Here is a 27,440-nt window from a genome sequence, read left to right on the forward strand (position 1 = left end):
TACCCTTCCCCAGATCTGTGCCTCAACACAATCCTGTCTCGGAGCTTCCACCTCATGGCTTGGTTTTTGTTCTGACATGCACAGTCAACTGTGGGACCTTATATAGACAGGTGTGCCTTTCCAAATCATGTCCAATCAATTACATTTTCAACAGGTGGACTCCAATCAAGTTGTTGAAAAATCTCAAGGACGATCAATGGAAACAGGATGCACCTGAGCTCAATTTCGAGTCTCACAGCAAAGGGTCTGAATACTTATGTAAATAAGGTATTTCAGTTTTTTATTTCTAATACATTTGCAAAAATGTCTGAACCTGTTTTCACTTTGTCATGATGGGCTATTCTGTGTAGATTGCTGAGGATTTTATGTATTTAATACATTTTAGAATGAGGCTGTAACGTAACAAAATGTGGGAAAAGTCAAGGGGTCTGAATACTTTCAGAAGGCACTGTATCTGGGAGTGTGAGAAGAGGAGTGAAAGCTCTGTGTGTGTCTGGCTTTATCTTGTTGCGGTTGTGTGGACGGATGCATGTTATCTGTCCTGTTTAGAGAGTCCTGATAAGGACTGCCCTCTGTGGTGCCTGAATAAAGAGGAGGCCCTTCTCTCGTGTGAGTGTGTTCATCTGTATGCATACCCTGAACGGAGGACGCCACCTATGATCTCCCTTGCTTTCCCATTCCCTTTTTCTCCCTCCGGTACTCTTTCATTCTCTCATACCCTCCCCCCCCCCCCCCAGCACTCCCTTTCCTTCCTCTGTTTTCCTCTCTTCGTCCCTCTCTCCATCCCCCTCTCCGTTCTCTCTTTCATCTGAAAGGTAAACTGTTAGCGTGCTAGACGTTGATATATGACGTTTCTCTGTCACTTCCCTCTGGTAGGCTCACAGGAATAGAGTGGTCTGCTGCTCTCCAGGTGACGCGAGTGAGTGGGTCGGTTTGTTTCCCTGCACACAGCCCGGGGGGTGTAATATAAACCCATACACTCTCCATTGATACCTTTTTTCTTCCTAAAGACGGTGAAATATATGATGCAGGGTTGTGGAGTAACGGATTACAGCTGCGCAATTGAGAGGGTCTTGTCTGGCTGCGTCATCACTTGGTACGGCGAATACAAGGCACCCGACCCCAAGGCACTACAGAGGGTGGTGAGTACGGCCCAGTACATCACTGGGGCCTGGAGCGCTGCCATTCAAGACCTCTATACCAGGCGGTGTCGGAGGAAGGACCAAAAAATTGTCAAAGACTCTATCCACCCAAGCCATAGACTGTTCTCTCTGCTACCGCACGGCAAGCGGTCCTGGAGTGCCGAGTCAGGCACTAACAGAACCTTGAACAACTTCTACCCTCTAAACAAGACAGCTAAATAGCCAATCAAATGGCTACCCGGACTACCCACACACTCACACATACTTAGACTGACACCTCAACTCAAATACACACACACACAAATGTTTCTCACTCATCACATACGCTACTGCTACTGTCTTATCTATCCTGTTGCCCAGTCACTTTACACCTACCTAATCAAATGGCTACCCAGACTATTTGCGTTGTACCCCTCTCTTTTATACTGCTGCTACTTTCTGGTTATTATCTATGCACAGTCACTTTAACTATACCTCGACTAGCTTGTGCCCTCGCACATTGACTCTGTACCCCTGTATATAGCCTCACTGCTGTTGTTTTACTGCTGCTCTTTAACTATTTGTAATTTGTTATTTTTTTACTTGTCTATTTTTTACTTAACACTTGTTTTTCTGAACTGCATTGTTGGTTAAGGTCTCGTAAGTAAGCATTTCACTGTAAGGTCTACTACACCTGTTGTATTCGGTGCATGTGACAAATATAATTTGATTTGATTATATAGTACATACACTATGTATATTTATTATATTATATTATATATATATTATATTATATATGTATATTGTAAGATCTATCTTTCACTCTGCATTGTAAGTAAGAATTTCACTGTTAGTCTACTCCCGTTGTTTACTAAGCATGTGACAAATAACATTTCATTTTATTTGATGTTATGGATTACAAAAAACAAATAGAATCCATTAAGTTACCAGCAAAAGCATTGTAATCAGATTACAAATACTTTTGAAAAACTAGATAATTACTTCTCAGATTACTTTTAAATTTAGAAAGGATGTTTGCGAAACAAATCTTTGACACCTTCTGTTTTTATCAATGACATTCAAATCAACATTAAAAAATGTGCAAATTTAAATGCGTTTGATGGATCTCTGGGAAAAAAGCAGGTATAGGCTTTTGTAGTATTCAGTCCAAGCAATGTCTTCCAATGGTGCGACTGCTGTCGTCATCGAAAGATTATCCAACTTGAATAAACGCTCGGAGGTAAGGATGACAGCAGTGGTGTAGCCTAGGGGTGATAGGGAAATCACTTACTATTAATAGCTAAGTGCATTGGTGTGAATCTCACTGCTGCTCTCTCATTTAGATAATTGCGCTTTACGGATTGTGGTTGGCTGTTCACAAATGTACACTAACGTTCAAAAGTTTGGGGTCACTTAGAAATGTCCTTGTTTTTGAACTTTTTTGTCCATTAAAATAACATCAAATTGATCAGAAATATAGTGTACACATTGTTAATGTTGTAAATGACGATTGTAGCTGGGCAGAGGCAGCAACCATCACTCCTGTGTTCCAATGGCACCAAGTGTATAATTTCAAAAGGCTAATTGATCATTAGAAAACCCTTTTGCATTTATGTTAGCACAACTGAAAACTGTTGATTAAAGAATCAATAAAACTGTCCTTCTTTAGACTTGTTGAGTATCTGGAGCATCAGCATTTGTGGGTTCGATTACAGGCTCAAAATGGCCTGAAACAAATACCTTTCTTCTGAAACTCGTCAGTCTATTCTTGCTCTGAGAAATGAAGGCTATTCCATGCAAAAATATCCCAGAAATGATCCATATGCACAAAAAGCTTATTTCTCTCAAATTCTTGTCACAAATTTGTTTACATCCCTGTTAGTGAGCATTTCTCATTTGCCAAGATATTCCAGCCACCTGACAGATGTGGCATAACAAGAAGCTGATTAAACAGCATGATCATCACACAGGTGCACCTTGTGCTGGGGACAATAAAAGGTCACTCTAAAATGTGCAGTTTTGTCACACAACAGAATGCCACAGATGTCTCAAGTTGTGAAGTAGCAAGCAATTGGCATGCTGACTGCAGGAATATCCACCAAAGCTGTTGCCAGAGAATGGAATGTTAATTTCTCTACCATAAGCCGCCTCAAACGTTGTTTTAGAAAATTTGGCAGTACGTCCAACCGGCCACACAACTGCAGACCACGTGTAACCACACCAGCCCAGGACCTCCACATCCGTCTTCTTCACCTGCGGGATCGTCTGAGGGGGAGGTTGGGGGTGCTGAGGACTATTTATGTCTGTAATAAAGCCATTTTGTGGGGGAAAACTAATTCTGATTGACTGGGTCTGGCTCCCCAGTGGGTTGGCCTATGCCCACCCATGGCTGCCATAGATTAGGGCCTAATTAACTGTAAATTAGTCAAATCATTGAAATTGTTGCATGTTGCGTTTACATTTCTGTTCAGTATATATTTACATATTTCCAAGTCCTATCCTTGAAGATCCAGGGATATTATTGCAGGAGACAAACAAGATCAACCATTTAGATCATGTAGTCAGCCTCCTGTTTCCTCATTTTGGTTATCTGGTGAAAGTAAATAATGCCAGCATGGTACCACATCCAGAGGTACATAAAGTATTCACACAACTTGACATTTCTACATTTTGTTGCGTTACATCCTGAATGCCGGGGGGGGGGGGGGGGGTGAATACTTTGCAAGGCACTGTACAAGTGTTTTTAAGTCAATGGATTCAATTTAGAATGATTATTTTTTTCGCTGGCTTACTCACAATACCCCATAATCTCAAGGTACATTTTCAATTTTTTTTTTTACAAATGAATAAAAAATTAAAAGCTGAAATGTCTTGAGTCAATAAGAAGTTGCATAATAAGTGGCATGGACTCTGTGCGTGACAATAGAGTTTAAGATGATTTTTGAACGACTACCTCATCTCTGTACCTCACACATACAATTATCTGTAAGGTCCCTCAATCGAGCAGTGAATTTCAAACACCGATTCAATCACAAAGACCAAGGACATTTTCCAATGCTTCGCAAAGAAGCAGACATAGAATATCCCTTTGAGCATGGTGAAATTATTCATTACACTTTGGATGGTGTATTAATACTCTACAAAGATGCAAGTGTCCTTCCTAACTCAGTTGCCGGAAAGGACACCGCTCAAGGATTTCACCATGAGCCCAATGGTGACTTTAAAACACTTGTACAGTACCTTACCCCCCCCCCCCCTTGGCATTTGTAATCAATTTTAGAATGAGGCTGTAACATAATGTGGAAAAAGTCAAGGGGTCTGAAATGCACAGTACATTGGCAGAATGGTTGAAAATTACTGAATACCTCTTATTATGTTTTTACCCAGATCCAAACCCAATGCATGCAAACATTACATCAGTGTGTGTGCGTGCGTGCCTTGTGCGTGTTAATTCAAAATAAATGTATTTGTCACATACAGCAGTTTACAGCAGGTATAAATGGTGCAGCGAAGTGCTTATTTGCTAGCTCCCTCAACAGTGCTGGACAATAATAAATATCAATAACAAGAGTCAAGTCAAAATACATTTTGTGTTTTAGTCTCCATATATTTAAAGACAGCCGCAGCCAACTGAGTCTGATTTAGTCCAGGAGACTCAGTCATGCAGCCTTGGCTTCGCTTCTCTCTTTCAGGCTTCTTGGTAAAGGCGCACACACACACGCTAACGCGTCTCTACCTCACACATTCCCCATCCTAACCAATGTGGTCGTAATACAGAGCAATGTCTTTATAGTGTGTGTCTTATTGCAGGCAGGGTATTCTCCCCCTGGCATAATAATCCCATTGATTTAGAATGATAATAACACACTTTATGGCTTTTGTACTGTCGTGTGTGTGTGTGTGTGTGTGTGTGTGTGTGTGTGTGTGCGAGTGCGAGTGTGCGTGCGCGTGTGCGTTTATGTATCAGTTATAATAGCATGTTTTCTAGTCGCTACACACCATGTTATTTTCCTTTCTGTCTCCCTGCAGGACAAACCACAGCGCTTTATGGAGGTTTATCTGTGACGTGTCTGTGATATTGCTCTATCATTTTTCTGGGCTGAGGTGGAGATGGGTTCTGCAGGTCAAGACTGTTGGCTGAGGTGGAGATGGGTTCTGCAGGTCACGGCTGTTGGCCATGGGCTGAGGTGGAGATGGGTTCTGCAGGTCACGGCTGTTGGCTGAGGCGGAGATGGGTTCTGCAGGTCACGGCTATTGGTCATGGGCTGAGGTGGAGATGGGTTCTGCAGGTCACGGCTGTTGGCCATGGGCTGAGGTGGAGATGGGTTCTGCAGGTCACGGCTATTGGCCATGGGCTGAGGTGGAGATGGGTTCTGCAGGTCACGACTGTTGGCCATGGGCTGAGGTGGAGATGGGTTCTGCAGGTCACGGCTGTTGGCCATGGGCTGAGGGAAGAAATGCTTATTCTGGTCTTACAAGTCAGGACTCTGAGCGGGCTACTACTTTCATTAGGACTCATTGTATTGGTCACTCTAGGCAACAAGCAGTCAACAACATTATAGAACTCCCCAAGGTAATTTATGCACAAACACACATATACCAGGGCCCTGTTTCCCAGAAGCATCTTTAAACATGAGTTTTTTTATCTTATCTTTTATTAGATGTTTTTCTTTTTTCTATAAATATATATAGATATTTACCTCTTTCTCCCCAATTTCATAGTCTCCAATTGGTAGTTACTGTCTTGTCTCATCGCTGCAACTCCCGTACGGACTCGGGAGATGTGAAGGTCGAAACACAATCCAACCAAGCCACACTGCTTCTTCACACAATGCCCACTTATCCCAGAAGCCAGCCGCACCAATGTGTCGGAGGAAACGTGCATTGCGCCCGGCCTGCCACCGGAGTCGCAAGTGCACGATGGTACAAGGACATCCCTGCCGGCCAAACCCTCCCCTAACCTGGACGACACTGGGCCAATTGTGCGCCACCCTTTGGGTCTCCCGGCTGCGACAGAGCCTGGACTCGAACCCAGAAACTCTAGTGGCACAGCTAGCCCTGCAATGCAGTGCCTTAGACCACTGCACCACTCGCAGAAGCATCTGCCAGAAGCATCTTAAGGCTAAGTTCATCGTTAGAACCTTCGTAGGAGCATCTTACGAATCTTTCAGCTGTTTCCCAAAACCATCGTTACTAAAAACGCACGTTATTTACCGACTGCCTCAGACCACTCGTAAGTGCGTCATTTTCACCCACTGAACAGCTCTGTGACTACCGAAAACATCAGAACGAAGGTGACTACAAAGTTGCAATTGTTACAAACAAGTGAAGGATAAAATGATGCTTCAAATGAAAGCTGAGATGACTGCATTAAAATATACTTACAGTAGGCATATAGACTACATATACTCAACAATAATATTCAACATGTAACAATTTCAAAGATTTTACTGAGTTACAGTTCATATAAGGAAATCTGTCAATTGACAGGGATGTGAACAGGTTTGTGCACAACGTTTGCGAGAAATCAGCTTTTTGTGCATATGGAAATTCCCTTGAAGTAGACTGAACTAACTTTGTTTGTTTATGCTCAAAACAATTTAAAAACAACCGAGGAGAAAATCTCTGTCCGTAGGAGAACAGTTTAAAAAAAAAACTCTATAAATAATGTGGCGGGAGTGTCCGTGTTACGTGTGTTTGAGGAGGATGAGGTAAGGGTGTGTGTGTGTGTGTGGGAGGGGGGCAGTACAGTAAGTGCTTTTTAAGGCTACATATAAATTCAAGCCTGGTACCATACTGTAGAAGTGTGAATTTCAATTTTCATGCATTAGGTGGTATTTGGAGATTGGCAGTAGGAGTAGAAATTGAATTCCATATATTGTCCTCTCCTCCTCTCTCGAGTGTTAAGCTCCATGGTACAGCCACTGTTTGCTTTAGAACTGAGAAGAGCTGTGGGCTTAGACTGAGAATAGCAGGGCTTTGTTTGCTAACTTATTGTACCACACACACACACACACAAACTTAGACACACTGTGACACCCACACAAATACTCAGACAGTAATTCATTACACACTTTGCTTAACTTTGGAAAATATGCTAAAGCCTCTGCTATTTCGCGCTTAAATCTCTCCTTGGAGCAAAGCATGTGGGGGAGAGCAATCATTGGTCTGGAGATTGAGGAAGTCACTTTTAACAATAGCCCGGTCTTATTTGTGGAAACTCTTACAGGGCCATTTCTGAGTCTCGCTCTCTTATGAAGGTATATATATATACAGCCCGAGGGGTTGTGGTATATAGCCAATATACCACGGCTAAGGGCTGTTCTTATCCACAACGCAACGCTGCTTGCCTGGATACAGACTTTAGCCGTGGTATATTGGCCATACACCACAAACCCCCTAGGTAGGTGCCTTATTGCTATTATAAACTGGTTACCAATGTAATAAGTGCTGAAAAAAATACATGTTTTGTCACACCCGTGTTATATGGGATAGCGAGGATACTGGACAGATATTTCAAGAGGTGCGGGCATGAGACACAACCTCTCTAGCACTGTGGCTCTGATCCTGAGCAGGTGTAAGTGTCTGCGATAGCAGAGAGCTGAACAGACAGCTCTAACAGGAACCTCTCTGATGGAATTACACACCTCCCTTCGCCTCCCCACTTTTTCTTTCTTCCCCTCTCACTCTTTCACAGTCCATCTCCCCACTGCTCCTCCCTCTCCAAGCTTGCTCCACAACTTATCACTCTTTCTCTCTTGTCTATCTCTGTTCCTCTCTTACCCCCCCCCCCCCCCCGCTATTTCTGGTGTAGGTTATGCGAGTGTTGATGGTTGGTTGTGACAGGGTTTGAGAGGGTGTTTAATTGTGATGGACCTTGTAGGGTGTTCTACACTTAGCTCTGTCTCACTGACATTGTGTGAAAGGCTACTTTAGGGAAATACCCCCCCCCCCCTTTCCCCCTCTCTATATCCCCCATTCCAAGAGTCTTTGACCTCCATGGCTCATAGTCTAATCCATGCAAGGTCACATCCTGTGCGAGGGTACCTGTTTTTGTGTGTGTTGTCACCTAGTAGTTATTTATACTTCCTGCTGAGGTCATTTCTTCTGTTGTCTCTGACCTCTGACCTTTGAGTCATCCCCTGCGGTTGCCATGGGTTCTCTACAGGTCTGGATGGTCACTTTACCTGCTTTATAATGGCATGTTTGGACAAGTGGAGGCACAATAAAAAAAAGTGGTACGAAGCATACATTTGCCGGAGGTTGTTGTGGTATGCTAATACAACAGGTGTAGTAGACCTTACAGTGAAATGCTTACTTCCAAGCCCATTACCAACAATGCTTTAAGAAGTTTTTAAGAAAAAGTGTTAAGTAAAAAATAGAAAACAAGAAGTAACAAGTAATTAAACCGCAGCAGTAAAATAACCATAGCGAGGCTATCTACACGGGGTACCGGTACAGAGTCAATGTGCGGGGGCACCGGTTAGTCGAGGTAATTGAGGTAATATGTACATGTAGGTAGAGTTAAGGTGGCTATGCATAGATAATAAACAGAGAGTAGCAGCTGTGTAAAAGAGGGGTCTGGGTAGCCCTTTTGATGAGCTGTTCAGGAGACTTGTGGTTTGGGGGTAGAAGCTGTTACGAAGCCTTTTGGACCGAGACTTGGCGCTCCGGTACCGCTTGCCGTGCGGTAGCAGAGAGAACAGTCTATGACTAGGGTGGCTGGAGTCTTAGACCATTTTTAGGGCCTTCCTCTGACACCCCCTGGCATAGTGGTCTTGGATGGCAGGGAGCTTGGCCCCAGTGATGTACTGGGCCGTACGCACCACCCTCTGCAGTGACTTGTGGTCGGAGGCCGAGCGGTTGCCATACCAGGCGGTGATGCAACCAGCCAGGAGCACATTATCTCTCTCTATCTCCAATGTTATGACATAAGCACAGTACATTGAGCTGAGGAATTACAATAAAGACAGTAGTGAGTTCTACAGTATTACCAGTAGTCAAATCATTCGGCTCATGTCTTTGTGACGTGTTTCAGCTGCAGTCACAGGATCATCCAGTGCGTGGTCCATAATGCCACATCAGCTGATCAATAGCTAAGATTTAAGGATGAGATCAACCTACTGACCTTACATTCTGTGTGTGTGTACAGTGTGTAAGTGCTCCAAGAGCAGGAGGAACCTCCGCATGGGTTCTCTCATCGCTATCTCCTTCTAGGAACACCGTGGGGGTTATAGAAGGCGTTGCATAGAAAAATACACATTAGTATGTTGAAGCCCTTGATTAATTAAGGTCATGTTCTTGCCACTTTCCCACTAGAGCCTATAATACTCACACCCATCCATCCATCCCTCTTTGTGTGTGTGTGTGTGTGTGTGTGTGTGTGTGTGTGTGTGTGTGTGTGTGTGTGTGTGTGTGTGTGTGCGTGTGTGTGTGTGCGCGTGCGTGCGTGCGTGCGTGCGTTTTTGTGTGTGTGTTTTTGTGCCGCCTAGCATGTGTATATACAGTTAAAGTCGGAAGTTTACATACATCGTAGCCAAATACATTTAAACTCAGTTTTTCACATTTCCTGACATTTTATCCTAGTAAAAATTCCCTGTCTTAGGTCAGTTAGGATCACCACTTTATTTTAAGAATGTGAAATGTCAGAATAATAGTAGAGAAAATTAGTTATTTCAGCTTTTATTTCTTTCATCATATTCCTAGTATGTCAGAAGTTAACATGCACTCAATTACTGTTTGGTAGCATTGCCTTTAAATTGTTTAGCTTCTTTGGGACTGGGGGGCAGTATTGAGTATCTTGGATGAATAAGTTGCCCAGAGTAAACTGCCTGCTACTCAGGCCCAGTTGCTAATATATGCATATTATTAGTAGATTTGGATAGAAAACACTCTGAAGTTTCTAAAACTATTTGAATGATGTATGTGAGTATAACAGAACTCATATGGGAGGCAAAAACTTGAGAAAAAGTCCAACCAGGAAGTGGAAAATCTGAGGTTTGTAGTTTTTCAAGTCATTGCCTATTGAATATACAGTGTCTATTGGGTCATATTGCACTTCCTAAGGTTTCCACTATATGTCAAAAGTCTTTAGAACCTTGTTCTATGCTTCTACTGTGAAGGAGGGGGGAATGGGAGCTGAATGAGTCAGAGGTCTGCCAGAGTGGCATAAACTGATCACGCGTGCTCACGTGAGAGTTAGCTTGCGTTCCATTGCATTTCTACAGACAAAGGAATTCTCCGGTTGGAACATTATTGAATATTTATGATAAAAACATCCTAAAGATTATTTCTATACTTCGTTTGACATGTTTCTACGAACTGTAATATGACTCTGACTCTTTCGTCTGAACTTTTGCCTGGACTTGCCCTCGCGTTGTGAGTTTGGATTGTGTACTAAACGCGCAAACAAAAAGGAGTTATTTGGACATAAATTATGGACTTTATCAAACTAATCAAACATTTATTGTTGAACTGGGATTCCTGTGAGTGCATTCCAATGAAGATCATCAAAGGTAAGTGAATATTTATAATGCTATTTCTGACTTCTGTTGACTCCACAACATGGCAGATATCTGTATGGCTTGTTTTGTTGTCTGAGCGCTGTGCTCAGATTATTGCATGGTGTGCTTTTTCGGTAAAGCTTTTTTGAAATCTGACACAGCGGTTGCATTAAGGAGAGGTTTATCTAAAGTTCCATGCATAACGCTTGTATTTTCATCAACATTTATGATGAGTATTTCTGTAAATTGATGTGGCTCTCTGCAAAATCACCGGATGTTTCTGAACTACTGAACATAACGCGCCAATGTAAACTCAGATTTTTGTATATAAATATGAACTTTATCGAACAAAACACACATGTATTGTGTAACATGAAGTCCTATGAGTGTCATCTGATGAAGATCATCAAAGGTTAGTGATTAATTTTATCTCCATTTCTGCTTTTTGTGAGTCCTCTCTTTGGCTGGAAAAATGGTTGTGTTTTTCTGTGACTAGTTGCAGACCGAACATAATAGTTTTGTGTGCTTTCGTCGTAAAGCCTTTTTGAAATCGGATACTGTGGCTGTATTTACAACAAGTTTATCTTTAAAATGGTGTAAAATACTCGTATGTTTCAGGAATTTTAATTATGGGATTTCTGTTGTTTTGAATTTGGCGTCCTGCAATTTCACTGGCTGTTGGCGAGCTGGGACGCTACCGTCTCACATATCCCAGAGAGGTTAACTTGGGTCAAAAGTGTTGGGTAGCCTTCCACAAGCTTACACAATAAGTTGGGTGAATTTTTGCCCCTTCCTCCTGACAGAGCTGGTGTAGCTGAGTCAGGTTTGTAGGCCTCCTTGCTCGCACAGGCTTTTTCAGTTCTGCCCACAGATATTCTATAGGAATAAGGTCAGGGCTTTGTGATGGCCACTCCAATACCTTGACTTTGTTGTCCTTAAGCCATTTTGCCACGACTTAGGAAGTATGCTTGGGGTCATTGTCCATTTGGAAAAACCATTTGCGACCAAGCTTTAATTTCCTACCTGATGTCTTGAGATGTTGCTTCCACATAATTTCCCTGCCTGATGAGGCCATCTATTTTGTGAAGTGCACCAGTCCCTCCTGCAGAAAAGCACCCCCACAACATGATGCTGCCACCCCCGTGCTTCACAGTTGGCATGGTGTTCTTCAGCTTGCAAGCCTCCCCCTTTTTCCTCCAAACATAATGATGGTCATTATCGCCAAACAGTTATTTTTTTGTTTCATCAGACCAGAGGACATTTATCCAAAAAGTATGATCTTTGTCCCCATGTGCAGTTGCAAACCGTAGTCTGGCTTTTTTTATGGTGGTTTTGGAGCAGTGGCTTCTTCCTTGCTGAGCGGCCTTTCAGGTTATGTGGATATAGATACTTTTGTACCTGTTTCCTCCAGCATCTTCACAAAGTCCTTTGCTGTTGTTCTGGGATTGATTTGCACTTTTCGCACCAAAGTACGTTCATCTCTGAGACAGAATGCATCTCCTTCCTGAGCGGTATGACGGCTGCATGGTCCCATGGTGTTTATACTTGCGTACTATTGTTTGTACAGATGAACATGGTATCTTCAGGAGTTTGGAAATTGCTCCCAAAGGTGAACCAGGTCTTGGCTGATTTCTTTTGATTTTCCCATGATGTCAATTAAAGAGGCACTGAGTCTGAAGGTAGGCCTTGAAATACATCCTCAGGTACACCTCCAATTGACTCAAATTTTGTCAATTAGCCTAACAGAAGCTTCTAAAGCCATGCCATCGTTTTCTGGAATTTTCCAAGCTGTCAATTTAGTGTATGTAAACTTCTGACCCACTGGAAGTGTGATACAGTGAATTATAAGTGAAATAATCTGTCTGTAAACAATTGTTGGAAAATTCCTCATCATGCACAATGTAGATGTCATAACAGACTTGCCAAAACTATAGTTTGTTAACAAGAATTTGTGGAGTGGTTGAAAAACGAGTTTTAATGACTCCAACCTTCAACTGTATATATATGTGACATCAGGTGTGAGCAGAGCCATGCATGTGCACCCTGGATGTGAGTAATAATGTATGCATCTCCATACTACAGTGGTTGGATGTAGGGCTGTTACGGTGACTGTACCTCTGCCACACTAGCGGTTACGAGTCATGACGGCAGTCAAATTCCATTTGACCGTTTTGTCACGAGAATTAGGCTTTTCCAAGCTCTGATGTTGCTGATGGTCATTAGTAGCCTATAATGGTCATTAGTAGCCTAACAAACGTGCTAACTACCTGGTACTCAGCACTCTATTGTCCCTCTAATCACTCTGACATCAATGCAAATGTAATCAAGAAATCTAATCAAACACCTCATGAGAGCCCATGAGCTCATGTTGTTCAACATTTCTATAGGCTATGCAATTGAGTGAGAAAACAGAGTTTTGATGGCCTCTATTAAAAAGCGGAGGATCCCATCAGCTTTCTATAGGCTAGGCCTATTACATTTTATTCATGAACTTTCCTAATGTAAGCCCATTGCTTCACTTTAACACAGGAACATAGCCTACCTGGCTGGCATGAAAATGAACCATGGACAATTGCGTTCTCCATCCGCTATTTAAGTGCATAGATGACATGTCTTTTTAATCCCATGCCCCTGTTCCGAGACAGGTGCGTGATAATGGTTAATTCTAAATCAAAACCAATTTCACACATATATTATTTAGTTTAGTTTTAAGCACATTAATCCTCTTTATAACTGGCATAGAGCTTATCTGGTATACATAGGCTGTGCGTGAGTTTCAATTTTGGGGAAGATCATTTTCACCATAAAAATGAACCTTTATAATAAAGCATTACATGCATTATCACATTTGTGAACAGTGTTTGCCCGCTAATTGATCGCATTTTTGAACGTTTGCGCCTATTGCCTATGCCGTGTCCACATTGCTGCGTTTATCAACATTTTAAGCTAAACGATCAGCTGATCAGTTTTTTTTTTGTTGATTTTTGTTGATTTTTTGTTGTATTAATTTGGGATCCCACAACAGTCTCAGAGTTTGTTTTTTGGATATTTATTTATTGCACAGAAAGTCAAGTTGACCAATAGAATAGGTCATTCTTTTGTACTATGGGATAGTATGTGGACAGTTCTAACATCTTCAATATGGACATGGAATTCAATAAGAGGGACGCACACAGTTGCGTCCCCGATGTGTCTGTCTGTAGCCTACTTCTTAGCTGAAATGCCTGTGAGAAGGACCCGATCACGTGACGGACATTGGCTACATCTGAGAGAGCCAAGTGAGTGAGAGGTGCATTGTAGCACGGCAGCCGGGAGAAGGGAATTATAATTAGTGTATATTCAGCCCAAGGGCACAACGGCCACTTTGGCCACAAAAGGCATGGATTTTCTTAGGGGGCATTACAGCCACACAATGGGGATGCCGCCAATAAATTCAAGGCCTTCTGAGAATATTATCAAATGCTTTTCAAATTGTGAATGAGAGACTGATGAAGTGTGTGTAGCTTGCAACTTTTTTTCAAATCATCATTTGAGTCCCATCATTCAGCCTTAGAATGTATTAAAAATCAAAACATATAGCCCAACATTCGTATCACAACTAAAGTTGCATAAAGAACTCTAAATTAAAGCATATAGGACCAGTTTCTTTGTTAAGCTCGCACCACAGAATAGTTGCGTGTGCGCACTAACTCTGAAATTGTTTCGAGAAAATGCTTTCTATTTTATTAAGCTGTGTTCAATTATATTCTTCATACTTTAAAAAAATAATACAAATATAATGCCACGGAATTCTTAGTAAATCTTGTCTGCTCAATGAACTGGTGTAGCCCACAGCCCTATGGCATAGCCATATCAGGACCTAACATAAGGACAACTCAGAGTATGCTATTCTGTTCTTCTTAAATAGACTACATTTTATTCATATCATGTTTCTTTAGACCTGTCTAAAATAAATAATGGATTTACTGTGATGGTGTAGGCTATATTAAATTGATATATTAGTCTTTTTAAAGGTGTGCATCAGTGGCTTGTAGGCTATGCGCGGAAGGCAGGATATGCTAAACGTGTTTATGCTAATTTAACGGTCAATTACGTTGAGACCGGCAGTTATTGGCTTGACAATCACCGGCTGACAACATTTCGTGACCTCCACAACCCTAGTTGGAGGTTAGTTACAGAACCTAACTGCGTAATGACACATAACAGGAGGAATCCACAGACACGCATATTGCGCCACTCAAGTGTATGTGTCTGCTTAGGTGCATGTGTGTCTGTGTTGGTACTGTATGTGTACTCAGGCACGTGGGCAGAGGTGCTATGCATTTCTAAAATGTCATTATGTTGTTGATGCAATACGTTGCAACACTGTCTGTACTCATTAGACACCGTATGGAATAGATAATGGGTCTTTATTATGCTGCAGAGTTTCTCTCCAGTTTTGTACAGTTCTGTACAGTCACTGCTCCTTTGATTTGACTGTTTGGTTGACAGAGACCTTTGGGTGCCCCGAGGCCTCCAGTACCTATACTGTTGGTTATTTCAAACTCCTCTATCCTCCTCTCTTCTCCTGCTGTCACCTGTTGATTCTCTCCTCTTCTCCTCTCCTACTGTAATCTGTAACTTCTCTCCTCCTCGAATCTCTCTCTCCTGTGACGACTCATTTACAGAGCTGACTTAATCAGATGTGCCCCAGCAGAGAGCAGTATTTTGGAGCCGTGTGTGTTTTGAGAGACAGAACGTGAGCTGTGTGTGGCCTGCAGATAGCAGGGCTTAGCAGAAGGGGGACTGCACTGTAAGCCCTCAATTATATGCCCGACAGACTGATACGGCATTGAGACACGAAAGTAAGTGTGTGTGTGTGTGTGTGTGTGTGTGTGTGTGTGTGTGTGTGTGTGTGTGTGTGTGTGTGTGTGTGTGTGTGTGTGTGTGTGTGTGTGTGTGTGTGTGTGTGTGTGTGTGTGTGTGTCAGAGAGGGAGCGAGACAGACAGGCAAACAGACAGATAATACACGTTTGTGTATGTTCCATGCGTTTGTCTGTCATAGTCCTTTCTGATAAATGACGAGCTCTTCTCCTCTGCGACTGACTGTTGTCTCTTCCAGCAGACAGAATAACACAGCACATTGGCCTTCTGCTCTCAATTCAGTTCAATTCAAGGGGCTTTATTGGCATGGGAAACATATGTTAACATTGCCAAAGCAAGTGAAGTAGGTAATAAACAATAAAAATGAACAGTAAACATTACACTCACAGAAGTTCCAAAATAATCATGACATTTCAAATGTCATATGTATATATACAGTGGTGTATCTCTCTCTCTCTTTCTTTCTCTCTGACTCCTGGTACAGGGGAGGCTTTTCCCCTCTCTGCCCTGATACACAGATGGACAGGGTGGGGGGAGGGAGGGAGGGAAGGAATGGGGGTAAGGTGAAGAAAAGATGTAGATGGAACTCATTTGGTAGTTTCTTTTGTAAAATATGTATTCCTATTTCGTATTTGGCCCACCGAGATATCAAGAGGAAACCAAACATATTCCTCATCCACAGCTAGATTAAACCAGCATTGGTCTCTCATTACTATACAATGTTTATTTGAACTATTAGTTTTATGTACAGGCTGTGCCCAGAGCGAAACAACCTTCACATCCTACTGGGCAGTACAATTAGAGTGACCTTATACTGGGCAGTTGCTTTGTTCAAACAGCAAAGTATTGCTTTGTTCAGGTAACACTGTGCTTGTTGCTGTTAGTGTGAATTTGATTACAGAGTTAACTCAGTCACTGCTGATATAGCCCCATAACCTTAGTGCGGTACACCACTGTTGGCTCATTCTGCCTCCATGTTATTAAACCCATGTGATGATATCAATGGGCCCACTATTAACCGCTTCACTGCTCTGCTATAGCCCCATAACCTTCCATGGACAAAGTTACTACTACACCTCACTGTACTATTGTCTTATTGTGAACCTCCATATTAACCCTCTATGGGGCTTCGAGGGGTGCACTGCTGATAAATCCAAATAACCCGTAATACCCAGAACCCTGCTCAGGCCGCTGGAGACAGACAAAGCAGTCCTTTCAGACAGCCTGGCAGGAAAACTGTCATTAAGGGACCAAGTACTACTACCTTTCATTAGAGCATATTATTCTAGAGTAAACTCCCATAGGACCCTTGTCTTACAACACACACGCAAACACTCTCCGTTATTAGGGGATATTAGCCTACATAAGGCCCAAAAGGGCCCTATCGAACAACAAACAAAACACACACACACACACCCTGGTCGAACTTGGATAAACACATAACGTAACTGTTATGGGACCATTTAGCCTGTGAGCCAGAGGGGAAGTGGCAGCACATACAGCCTGTTTAGTGTTTAGCTATAGAAATATGAGACGGTCAATGTTTCCATCCTCACTTATACTTTATGGGATGGAAATTGTAGCTTTCTTGTAAATTGTTTTTATAGATAGAAAACACACAAGCGCATACCCACACATACATTTGTGTGTGCACACAGTATTATCAAAGCACAGACTATTCATTTACCCGATTATTTAGCTTGGATACAAACACCTACTGAGCGCTCATGGAACCCGAATGTACGTCTTCAAGGTTTTATTGAGAGGGAAACGGAATTAGGCTGAGGCTCAGATTTGTCTCTTTAAAATGTATGTCAAACAAAAAACATTTGATTTCAAAGTTTAACAAACCATATAACTCTGTGCACAATGGCTACTGTTAACAATTTACACTGAAAATGTGTCAAAAGTACATTCACTTGAAGAACAGTGCAGATGCAACGATTGGTAACCTTTTGATGATTTAAGTAGAAATTGTGCACAGATATAGAATTTTAAAAGGCTGTTATATTAAATGAAGTGCCCTTTAATATAGACCACATGGAAAATTCTATACATTTGCTAAAGTGCCAACTTCTGGGAAGATTTGAACCCACTTAACCCCAGCATTTATCTAAGTTTTCACCAGAATCGTAAAGACCTAGTTATTTTGTTGCTTTGATAAAGTCATTTTTGAAGATGATTATTTAGATTATATAGTGTATAGTTTTAAGGTAAAAAAAACAACAACCTGTCCCTCATTTTAAGGTCAACCCAGATACGTCAACGGAACTCTCCTTTTAATATGGTGAAACTATTCCCTTTAAAATGTTTTCTTTCTTTTTTTTTTCTAAAGAAACATTGAATATCTAATAGTCAATTCATAGTGTGAGAGCAGGTGAGCTGATATGGCTTTTTTTGTGTCCTTTTTGTGTTGGGAAACTGAGCGGGTTGGGCATAAGACTTTGTTACCCATAGATATACAGGCTAGAAATGTTTTAACAATACAACAATTATTTTCAAAGTGTGTAGCTTGCATTCAATTTCCCCTCCCTGTTGCACACTACAAGCTTCCATTTCTCCTGTCGGGGGGGGGGGGGGGGGTGTGGATGATTTAGAAGAAGAAGCTGTCAACCCTGCCACTTATTAGCCACTTAATAAAGTCATTTTTGTTATTTAACCTCTTGAGATGGTTAAACTTATTATTTTATGAAGTTGAACATGTGCTCTTTATGACAATGTTCAAATTAGGTGGAATTAAACGCTTTCCACACTCAAAAGGCACCTAATTGGCGGAACGACCCATCTATATTTCTGAATACATGGTTAGAATACACAATCTCCCTAGCTACCGCACAGCCAAGTGTATGTTGAGCGTTGTATTGAACATGGGCTGGGATTGGGCTTGTATGCATGCTTATTGAACAGTGCAGCAGGTTACAGTAGCAATGGCAACAGCGTGTGTCATGTGGCTATAGTCAGTAATAACATTAGAGGAATCACATTAGGCTTTGGTTTATGTTTATCAGGCAGTATTCCTACGAGTCAGTATTATTCAATTACTATTTGAAAATAAATTCAGAGTCAAAGTGTGTGTGTGTGTGTGTGTGTGTGTGTGTGTGTGTGTGTGTGTGTGTGTACACACACACAATGGAGACAGATGCACTTGAGCTCAATTTCGAGTCTCTTAGCAAAAGGTCTGAATACTTTTATATAAATAAGGTATTTTTGTTTTTAATACATTTGCAAAAATTTCTAAAGACTTGTTTTCGCTTCGTCATTATTCGGTATTGTGTTTAGATTGCTGAGGAAAGGGTTTTATTTCATCCATTTTAGAACAAGGCTGTAACGTAACAAAATGTGGGGAAAAGTCAAGTGGTCTGAATACTTTCCGAAGGCACTGTATATATTGTGTGTGTCTGTCTCCAGGGCGGTCTACACTAAGCTTTCTCTTCCTTCCCTTATTATTCTGTTGTCATAGTAGCAGTGGGCTGGCCTGGCACTAGCCGTTACACTGAGTGACAAAAAAACATTAAGTCACTGACGTGTGTGTGTGTGTGCGCACGTCAGTGACAGGAAGACAGATTGCAGCTCATTCTAGAACATGACATTCTAATCATTGGGTATGTTAATTAAGGCCATTGTATTGGAATGTTTCATGAGGGAACGGTCAGGTGGAACACTTTATGGCCGTCAACACTGAGAGGGGTGTGTGTGTGTGTGCAACAGAATCTGTGTGTGTGTGTGCTTGTAGGTGTGCGTGCCTGTGTGTGTTATCCAATCCTTAAGTCAACTTGATTCCGACAAAATGTGGTTTTATGACAACCTTTTTGCCCTCATAGGCTTTTGCAAGCTTTTGTGTGTCTCTGTGTAAGAAATCGAGAAAAAGCGAGATAGTGTATGAGTCTTTTTAATTCTTGATATTGTCTAATAGTGTCACTGTCACCCACCGGAGTTAGCTAGACAATTGTAGCACCTTGAGTGTGCTGGCATATCACTGAATGACACATACAGTATCAGTCAAACGTTTGGAAATACCTACTTATTCAAGGACCACAGAGTGAAGGAAAAGCAGCCAAGAAGTGCTCAGCATATGTGGGAACTCCTTCGAGACAGTTGGAAAAGCATTTCAGGTGAAGCTGGTTGAGAGAATGCCAGGAGTGTGCCAAGCTGTCATCAAGGTGGCTACTTTGAAGAATCTCAAAAATAAAATATTTGTTTAACACTTTTTTGGTTACTACATGATTCCATATGTGTTATTCCATAGTTTTGATATCTTCACCATTATTCTACAATGTCATTTTTTTTTTTACCTCTTTGGGATAGGGGGCAGCATTTTCACTTTTGGATAAATAGCGTGCCCAATTTCAACTTCCTGCTACTCATGCCAAGAATATAAGATATGCATATTATTAGTAGATTTGGATAGAAAACACTCTGAAGTTTCTAAAACTCTTTCAATTATCTCTGTGAATATAACAGAACTTATGTAACAGGCAAAACCCCGAGGACTAACCGTTCAGATTTTTTTCTCGTTGGCAAACGATATTTCTTTAGGAACTGGTTTTCAGTTCCTACCGCTTCCACTGGATGTCACCAGTCTTTGGAATTTGGTTGAGGTTATTAATTTGTGCAATGAAGAAGTATGCCATCTAGGAACTGCATAACACTGTTGAGAGTTGCGCACGACGTGAAAAGTAGCATGGTTTGTTGTCTTCCTGTATTGAACACAGATAGACCCGTCTACAATTTGATTGATTATTAACGTTTAAAAATACCTAAAGTTGTATTACAAATGTAGTTTGAAATATTTTGGCAAAGTTTATAGGCAACTTTTGAAATATTTGGTAGTGACGTTGCGCATTTTGGAAGCTGTTTTTTTCTGGATCAAACAAGCTTTATAAATTGACATTTGGATATACAGTGGGGAGAACAAGTATTTGATACACTGACGATTTTGCAGATTTTCCTACTTACAAAGCATGTAGAGTTCTGTAATTTTTATCATAGGTACACTTCAACTGTGAGAGACGGAATCTAAAACAAAAATCCAGAAAATCACATTGTATGATTATTAAGTAATTAATTTGCATTTTATTGCATGACATAAGTATCTGATACATCAGAAAAGCAGAACTTAATATTTGGTACAGAAACCTTTGTTTGCAATTACAGAGATCATACGTTTCCTGTAGTTCTTGACCAGGTTTGCACACACTGCAGCAGGGTTTTTGGCCCACTCCTCCATACAGACCTTCTCCAGATCCTTCAGGTTTCGGGGCTGTCGCTGGGCAATTCGGACTTTCAGCTCCCTCCAAATATTTTCTATTGGGTTCAGGTCTGGAGACTGGCTAGGCCACTCCAGGACCTTGAGATGCTTCTTACGGAGCCACTCCTTAGTTGCCCTGGCTGTGTGTTTTGCGTCGTTGTCATGCTGGAAGACCCAGCCACGACCCATCTTCAATGCTCTTACTGAGGGAAGGAGGTTGTTGGCCAAGATCTCGCGATACATGGCCCCATCCATCCTCCCCTCAATACGGTGCAGTCGTCCTGTCCCCTTTGCAGAAAAGCATCCCCAAAGAATGATGTTTCCACCTCCATGCTTCACGGTTGGGATGGTTTTCTTGGGGTTGTACTCTTCCTTCTTCATCCTCCAAACACGGCGAGTGGAGTTTATTCCAAAAAGCTATATTTTTGTCTCATCAGACCACATGACCTTCTCCCATTCCTCCTCTGGATCATCCAGATGGTCATTGGCAAACCTCAGATGGGCCTAGACATGCGCTGGCTTGAGCAGGGGGACCTTGCGTGCGCTGCAGGATTTGAATCCATGATGGCGTAGTGTGTTACTAATGCTTTTCTTTGAGACTGTGGTCCCAGCTCAGGTCATTGACCAGGTCCTGCCGTGCAGTTCTGGGCTGATCCCTCACCTTCCTCATGATCATTGATGCCCCACGAGGTGAGATTTTGCATGGAGCCCCAGACCGAGGGTGATTGACCGTCATCTTGAACTTCTTCCATTTTCGAATAATTGCGCCAACAGATGTTGCCTTCTCACCAAGCTGCTTGCCTATTGTCCTGTAGCCCATCCCAGCCTTGTGCAGGTCTACAATTTTATCCCTGATGTCCTTACACAGCTCTCTGGTCTTGGCCATTGTGGAGAGGTTGGAGTGTGTGGACAGGTGTTTTTTATACAGGTAACGAGTTCAAACAGGTGCAGTTAATACAGGTAAAGAGTGGAGAACAGCAGGGCTTCTTAAAGAAAAACTAACAGGTCTGTGAGAGCCGGAATTCTAACTGTTTGGTAGGTGATCATATTCTTATGTCATGCAATAAAAGGCTAATTAATTACTTAAAAATCATACAATGTGATTTTCTGGATTTTTGTTTTAGATTCCGTCTCTCACAGTTGAAGTGTACCTATGATAAAAAATTACAGACCTCTACATGCTTTGTAAGTAGGAAAACCTGCCAAACCGGCAGTGTATCAAATACTTGTTCTCCCCACTGTATATGGGCGGAATTAATCTAACAAAAGGACCAGTTGTGATGTTTGTGGGACATATTGGAGTGCCAACAAAAGAAGCTCGTCAAAGATAATCCATGTTTTATATTTTATTTCTGCGTTTTGTGTACAGCCTGCAGGTTTGAAATATGCTACCCTCTTTGTTTACTGTTGTGCTATCAACCGATAATAGCTTCTTATGCTTTCGCCGAAAAGCCTTTTAAAAATCTGACACGTTGGCTGGATTCACAACGAGTGTAGCTTTAATTGAGTATCTTACATGTGTGATTTAATGAAAGTTTGATTTTTATATAATTTTTTCTTATTTGCCGCGCTGCATTTTCCCTGTTTTTTGCCCAAGTGGGACGCAACCGTCCCCTATACCATAATTAAAGAAAGAAAAACCCTTGAATGAGTAGGTGTGTCCAAACTCTTGACTGGTACTGTATATAGTATACTGCTACAAGGCTAGCTAAGGCTAGCTTCCACCATCCATGTGTTGCATTATACAGTACCATCTCTACTGTGTGTGGGAGACTGTCAGCTTGTCACTGAGAGAGAGAGAGGGAAGCAGTTGTAGTGCTGCTCACAGTTAAGTGATTCAGTGTTATGTTTACCAAGTTCCAATTGAATCATCTGTTGTTGTTGTTTATTACTTTGTTGTTGTTGCTGCCAGGGTGTGCGTTGGTGGCAGCAATTTGGGCGATTTGCAAGAACAAAAACAGTTAAATGTTTTTTTAACAATTGTATGAGCCATTGAAGTTCAAGAGAAGATGTTTGTTTGCAGTATGATGCTAAATGCTACTTCATCCCATGTTAAGGGATATACATCTATTCCGTTCGTTGGCTCTGTTTAAAATGGTGTATTTTTCTTGATTTATCCTTTATTTTATCAGGGCATTATAGTTGTGTGTGTTTTGCCCACTTTTCTAGCTACAGTATAAGTATTGGGTAGAAACCCCCTCCGTGGTGTGTGTGTGTGTGTGTGTACGAGTGAATATTTCATCACATTTACTCTCCACGGATCAGCAGCAGGCAGAGAGGATCATGGTCCATGTGATAGTATTTGATGGAATGTTCCAGACAGATATCTGATATGTGCTGTACAGTACTGTGGAAGTGGGTTGTGGAATGTTGCCTTTCCAGCCAGTGCCTGCTACGGTAGTAGTTATTTAATGGGATGGCGTGAGCATTGTGATTTAGCAGGGTCTGCTAGCAGCAACCGTCTGTCTGTCTCTGTGATGAAGAGGAATCCACTACAAGGTTACCACAAATAAATATGGCCGCCCACTTACATCATCAATCAGCGTAGAGTTATGTCAGTGGGCAAAGCCTGCTTGTAAACTTATCAGAGCTTGCCAGATTCATATCTCTTCTTGAGGAGATGGGAATAAGAAATACGTGGAATTTATAGTATTAGTTGCACAAACTAAAAAAAGAAATACATTTGAAGTCGGAAGTTTACATACACTTAGGTTGGAGTCATTAAAACTTGTTTTTCAACCTTTCCACAAATTTCTTGTTAACAAACTATAGTTTTGGCAAGTCAGTTAGGACATGTACTTTGTGCATGACATAAGTTATTTTTCCAAATATTGTTTACAGACAGATTATTTCACTTATAATTCACTGTATCACAATTCCAGTGGGTCAGAAGTTTACATACACTAAGTTGACTGTGCCCTTAAACAGCTTGGACAATTCCAGAAAATGATGTCATAACTTTAGAAGCTTCTGATAGGCTAATTGACATAATTTTAGTCGATTGGAGGTGTACCTGTGGATGTATTTCAAGGCTACCTTCAAACTCAGTGCCTCTTTGTTTGACATCATGGGAAAATCACAAGAAATCAACCAAGACCTCAGAAAACAAATTATAGACCTCAACAAGTCTGGTTCGTCCTTGGGGCAATTTCCAAATGCCTGAAGGTACCACGTTCATCTGTACAAACAATAGTACACAAGTACAAACACCATGGGACCACGCAGCCGTCATACCGCTCAGGAAGGAGACGCATTCTGTCTCCTAGAAAGGAACGTACTTTGGTGCGAAAAGTGCAAATCAATCCCAGAACAACAGCAAAGGACCTTGTGAAGATGCTGGAGGAAGCGGGTACAAAAGTATCTATATCCACAGTAAAACGAGTCCTATATCGACATAACCTGAAAGGCCACTCAGCAAGGAAGAAGCCACTGCTCCAAAACTGCCACAAAAAAGACTACGGTTTGCAACTGCATATGGGGACAAAGATCGTACTTTTTGAATAAATGTCCTCTGGTCTGACGAAACAAAAAAAGAAATGTTTGGCCATAATGACCATTGTTATGTTTGGAGGAAAGGGGGAGGCTTGCAAGCTGGAGAACACCATCCCAACTGTGAAGCATGGGGGAGGCAGCATCATGTTGTTGGGGGTGCTTTGCTGCAGGAGAGACTGGTGCACTTCACAAAATAGATGGCATCATGAGGCAGGAAAATTATGTGGATATATTGAAGCAACATCTCAAGACATCGGTCAGGAAGTTAAAGCTTGGTCACAAATGGGTCTTCTAAATAGACAATGACCCCAAGCATACTTCAAAAGTTGTGGCAAAATGGCTTAAGGACAACAAAGTCAAGGTATTGGAGTGGCCGTCACAAAGCCCTGACTTCAATCCTATAGAAAACTTGTGGGCAGAACTGAAAAAGTGTGTGCTAGCAAGGAGGCCTACAAACCTGACTCAGTTACACCAGCTCTGTCAGGAGGAATGAGCCAACATTCACCCAACTTATTGTGGGAAGCTTGTGGAACCCCACCCGAAACGATTGACCCAAGTTAAACAATTTAAAGGCAATGCTTCCAAATACTAATTGAGTGTATGTAAAATTCTACCGGGAATGTGATGAAATAAATAAAAGCTGAAATAAATAATTCTCTCTCCTATTATTATGACATTTCACATTCTTAAAATAAAGTGGTCCTAACTGACAGATCATTTCTACTAGGATTAAACGTCAGGAATTGTGAAAAACTGAGTTTAAATGTATTTGGCTCAGGTGTATGTAAACTTCCTACTTCGTTTTAAGATCCCTTGTATGTCAGCCTCCTACTCCTCATGAGTTCAACGGTTGGTTCAGTGTGTCTGAGGGAGGGAGGCAGGCCGTGGGGATTTCTATAGGAATGGACCGCTGGTTTAAGAATAGCTTTCTGACCCAAGGAATCATTCTAGTCTAGAAGTCAACAGGACTCGAAGTCTCTCAGAGGCCAGAACAAAACCAGCCATTTTCTAGTTCACAGGTCATAGTTAGGCCTCATTTGTATGCTCTCAGTACATTAACAAAATAATCAGCAGCTGATCTCACATTGAACAGCAACTGATGTCAGATGACTGATCACAATGAAGTAAGAAGGAAAGGTGCATTGCAGACGTATTACAGCAGGGCATTGTTGTTTCCCCCCAGTCTGCCAACACAAACATCACAGAGCCCATATACAGCTCATAGCCCAGCGAGGTCTATTATCTTCCCCTGGTGCCATGTCCAATAGCAGAGTGTGGTTAACAACATGGCCGCCCGGGGTTCTCTGGATGTCTTTCACTGTTTCTTTCCACCCTCATGCTTGCATTTAACACACTTTTTTCACAAGAGCTGAGTTAAGAGCAAAGAGCAAGCTGGAGGTAGTGTAGTGACTAGTCAGTATGGCCAGAGGGCATGATAACACTATAGAACAGTAGTTTTATAGCCCAGAGGGCTGTTTTGTTTTCTCATGACCAACCAGGTATGCTATTTGGCTGTCGTTAATTACTCCGGTACAGACTTTCCTGGCGATTTTAAAATATTTACCTCAGCGAGAGTCAGCGAACACTCTGTGGTTTGTTTAATGGGGTGTAAAATGCTGCGCTCCACCTGTGTGGTGATGATTAATGCCTCACAGACACCGTGGAACACAGAGACTTTATTTTCTTGTTTTGGCGCTCGCCAGGAAAACAGTTAAGAAATAGAGAAGAAGAAAAAAACTCACAAAATGTTTGAATGGATCCGTGAAGTTGCCGTCGCGCTCCATTTGGTCCTCGCTCGCGCCCCCCAAATGACTAATGTTACGGTTAGGAGAGGCTCCACCATCAACAGAGGCAAACCAGCGAGACGCCCAAATCGGGCCTGTTATGTCAATTACGCTGACGTGTGTGTGTGTGTGTATGTCTATGTATGAACACCAGGCTGGCTTCGTGCTTAGAAGTCCTTCTAATTACAGTAGGAAGAGTTGTACCTTGTGACACCTCGCCACCTAGACACTTCATCATCAAAGGAGACGGGCTGCTCTGCTAACATGGCTGCCCTTTGCCTTTTCATGTTTTCTCCGACAACTAATTAGATTTTGCACCGTGTTTTGAACTTCTCTTCTCATCATTACCTGTATCATTATGCTGTCTGTCTTTGACTACTGACCAGAAGTCATTGCCCTTAGACAGTCTACTGTATATCTGTGTGTGGGTACAATAGGTCTGAAACTACCCCCTCACCAAGTGTAGACCGACAGGGCCCAGCCCTCCATCACCTTGTTAGATACAACACAGGGTGTATCTGTGTTGCGCTGCAGGTTGCCGGAACGTTCTAATAGCGTTTCCATTCACAGGAAGGCATGACGTCATACAGTACATATGGCAGCCGCTGGGCTGGTATAATGTGAGTGGATTGAACATTTGAAACGCTGACGTTAGGGAGCCTTATTTTGTATAAGCTACTTTTACTGCGTGTCTTGGCGCTCTTCCAGATGAGTGTCTTGGTATATAGAAGTTATAGAGCACTGAAATAAGTTATAAACCCCTGCATGAAGGAGTGGGGTCAACTTGTTATGTACTTCCATGATAAACGCCTTCAAAAACAGAGAAAGGGATATAGGCCTTGTTTGATAGCCAGCCTCTCCTATTTAATCAGAAGTGGGTGTATTTCACATTAAAAAGCTGACATGGATCGCTTTTATGACAAATTAGAAGGAACACTCATCTAAAATGCGTGCTGGACAGGATTGGAAATGCGTTTTACACTGGTAAGCATCTCTAGTGTTAATTAATAAAACTTTCTCTGCCAGAGGTAGATTAATTACCGTTTTGCTGATGCTTTGTCGTACTCACGTAGGCGGCAGCCGCTGATTGGCTGATACCCGGGGTGCTGGGGTGGTTTGAGTTGTCAACAATGCAGCATGACAGAAATATGACGGCGAGGCCTCCCGAGTGACGCAGCAGTCTAAGGCGTCACTGCAGACAGCCTTCCGTTACTCGGAGACGTGAACCCCTCTGTCCTTCGACTATTGTTGGATGTACATGTCTGGTTTATCAGGTCCCAGGCTCCCATTACTATTAGGATTATTTATTTACCAGTTAATTACAATTAGCTCTTTACTTTAGCCCCATCTGTACCTGATAGAGCAGATCTAGTCTCCTGTGCGGAAGTAACCCATCTGGCGCGGCAGTCATTGGGATGGAGACTAGAGC

General features: G+C 42.0%; 1 protein-coding gene across 2 annotated transcripts in view; it reads left to right on the plus strand.

Annotated features, from left to right (window-relative positions):
- fbxl17 (F-box and leucine rich repeat protein 17) overlaps positions 1–27,440 on the plus strand; it is a 322,953-nt gene that overhangs the window by 230,519 nt on the left and 64,994 nt on the right. The window contains exon 10 of one of the 2 annotated variants that reach the window (XM_090237947.1): positions 1,011–2,791. The exons of the other annotated variant lie outside the window; for it this stretch is intronic. Coding sequence (XP_090094073.1) covers positions 1,011–1,066 — 56 coding nt within the window. The 3' untranslated portion in view covers positions 1,067–2,791. Of the gene's footprint in view, positions 1–1,010; positions 2,792–27,440 lie in introns of those variants that run through there. 2 annotated transcript variants of the gene reach the window in all.

Source organism: Oncorhynchus mykiss, chromosome 6 (genome assembly GCF_057628025.1).
Source record: "Oncorhynchus mykiss isolate SJ-2025 chromosome 6, ASM5762802v1, whole genome shotgun sequence".
Classification (NCBI taxonomy): Eukaryota; Metazoa; Chordata; class Actinopteri; order Salmoniformes; family Salmonidae; genus Oncorhynchus; species Oncorhynchus mykiss.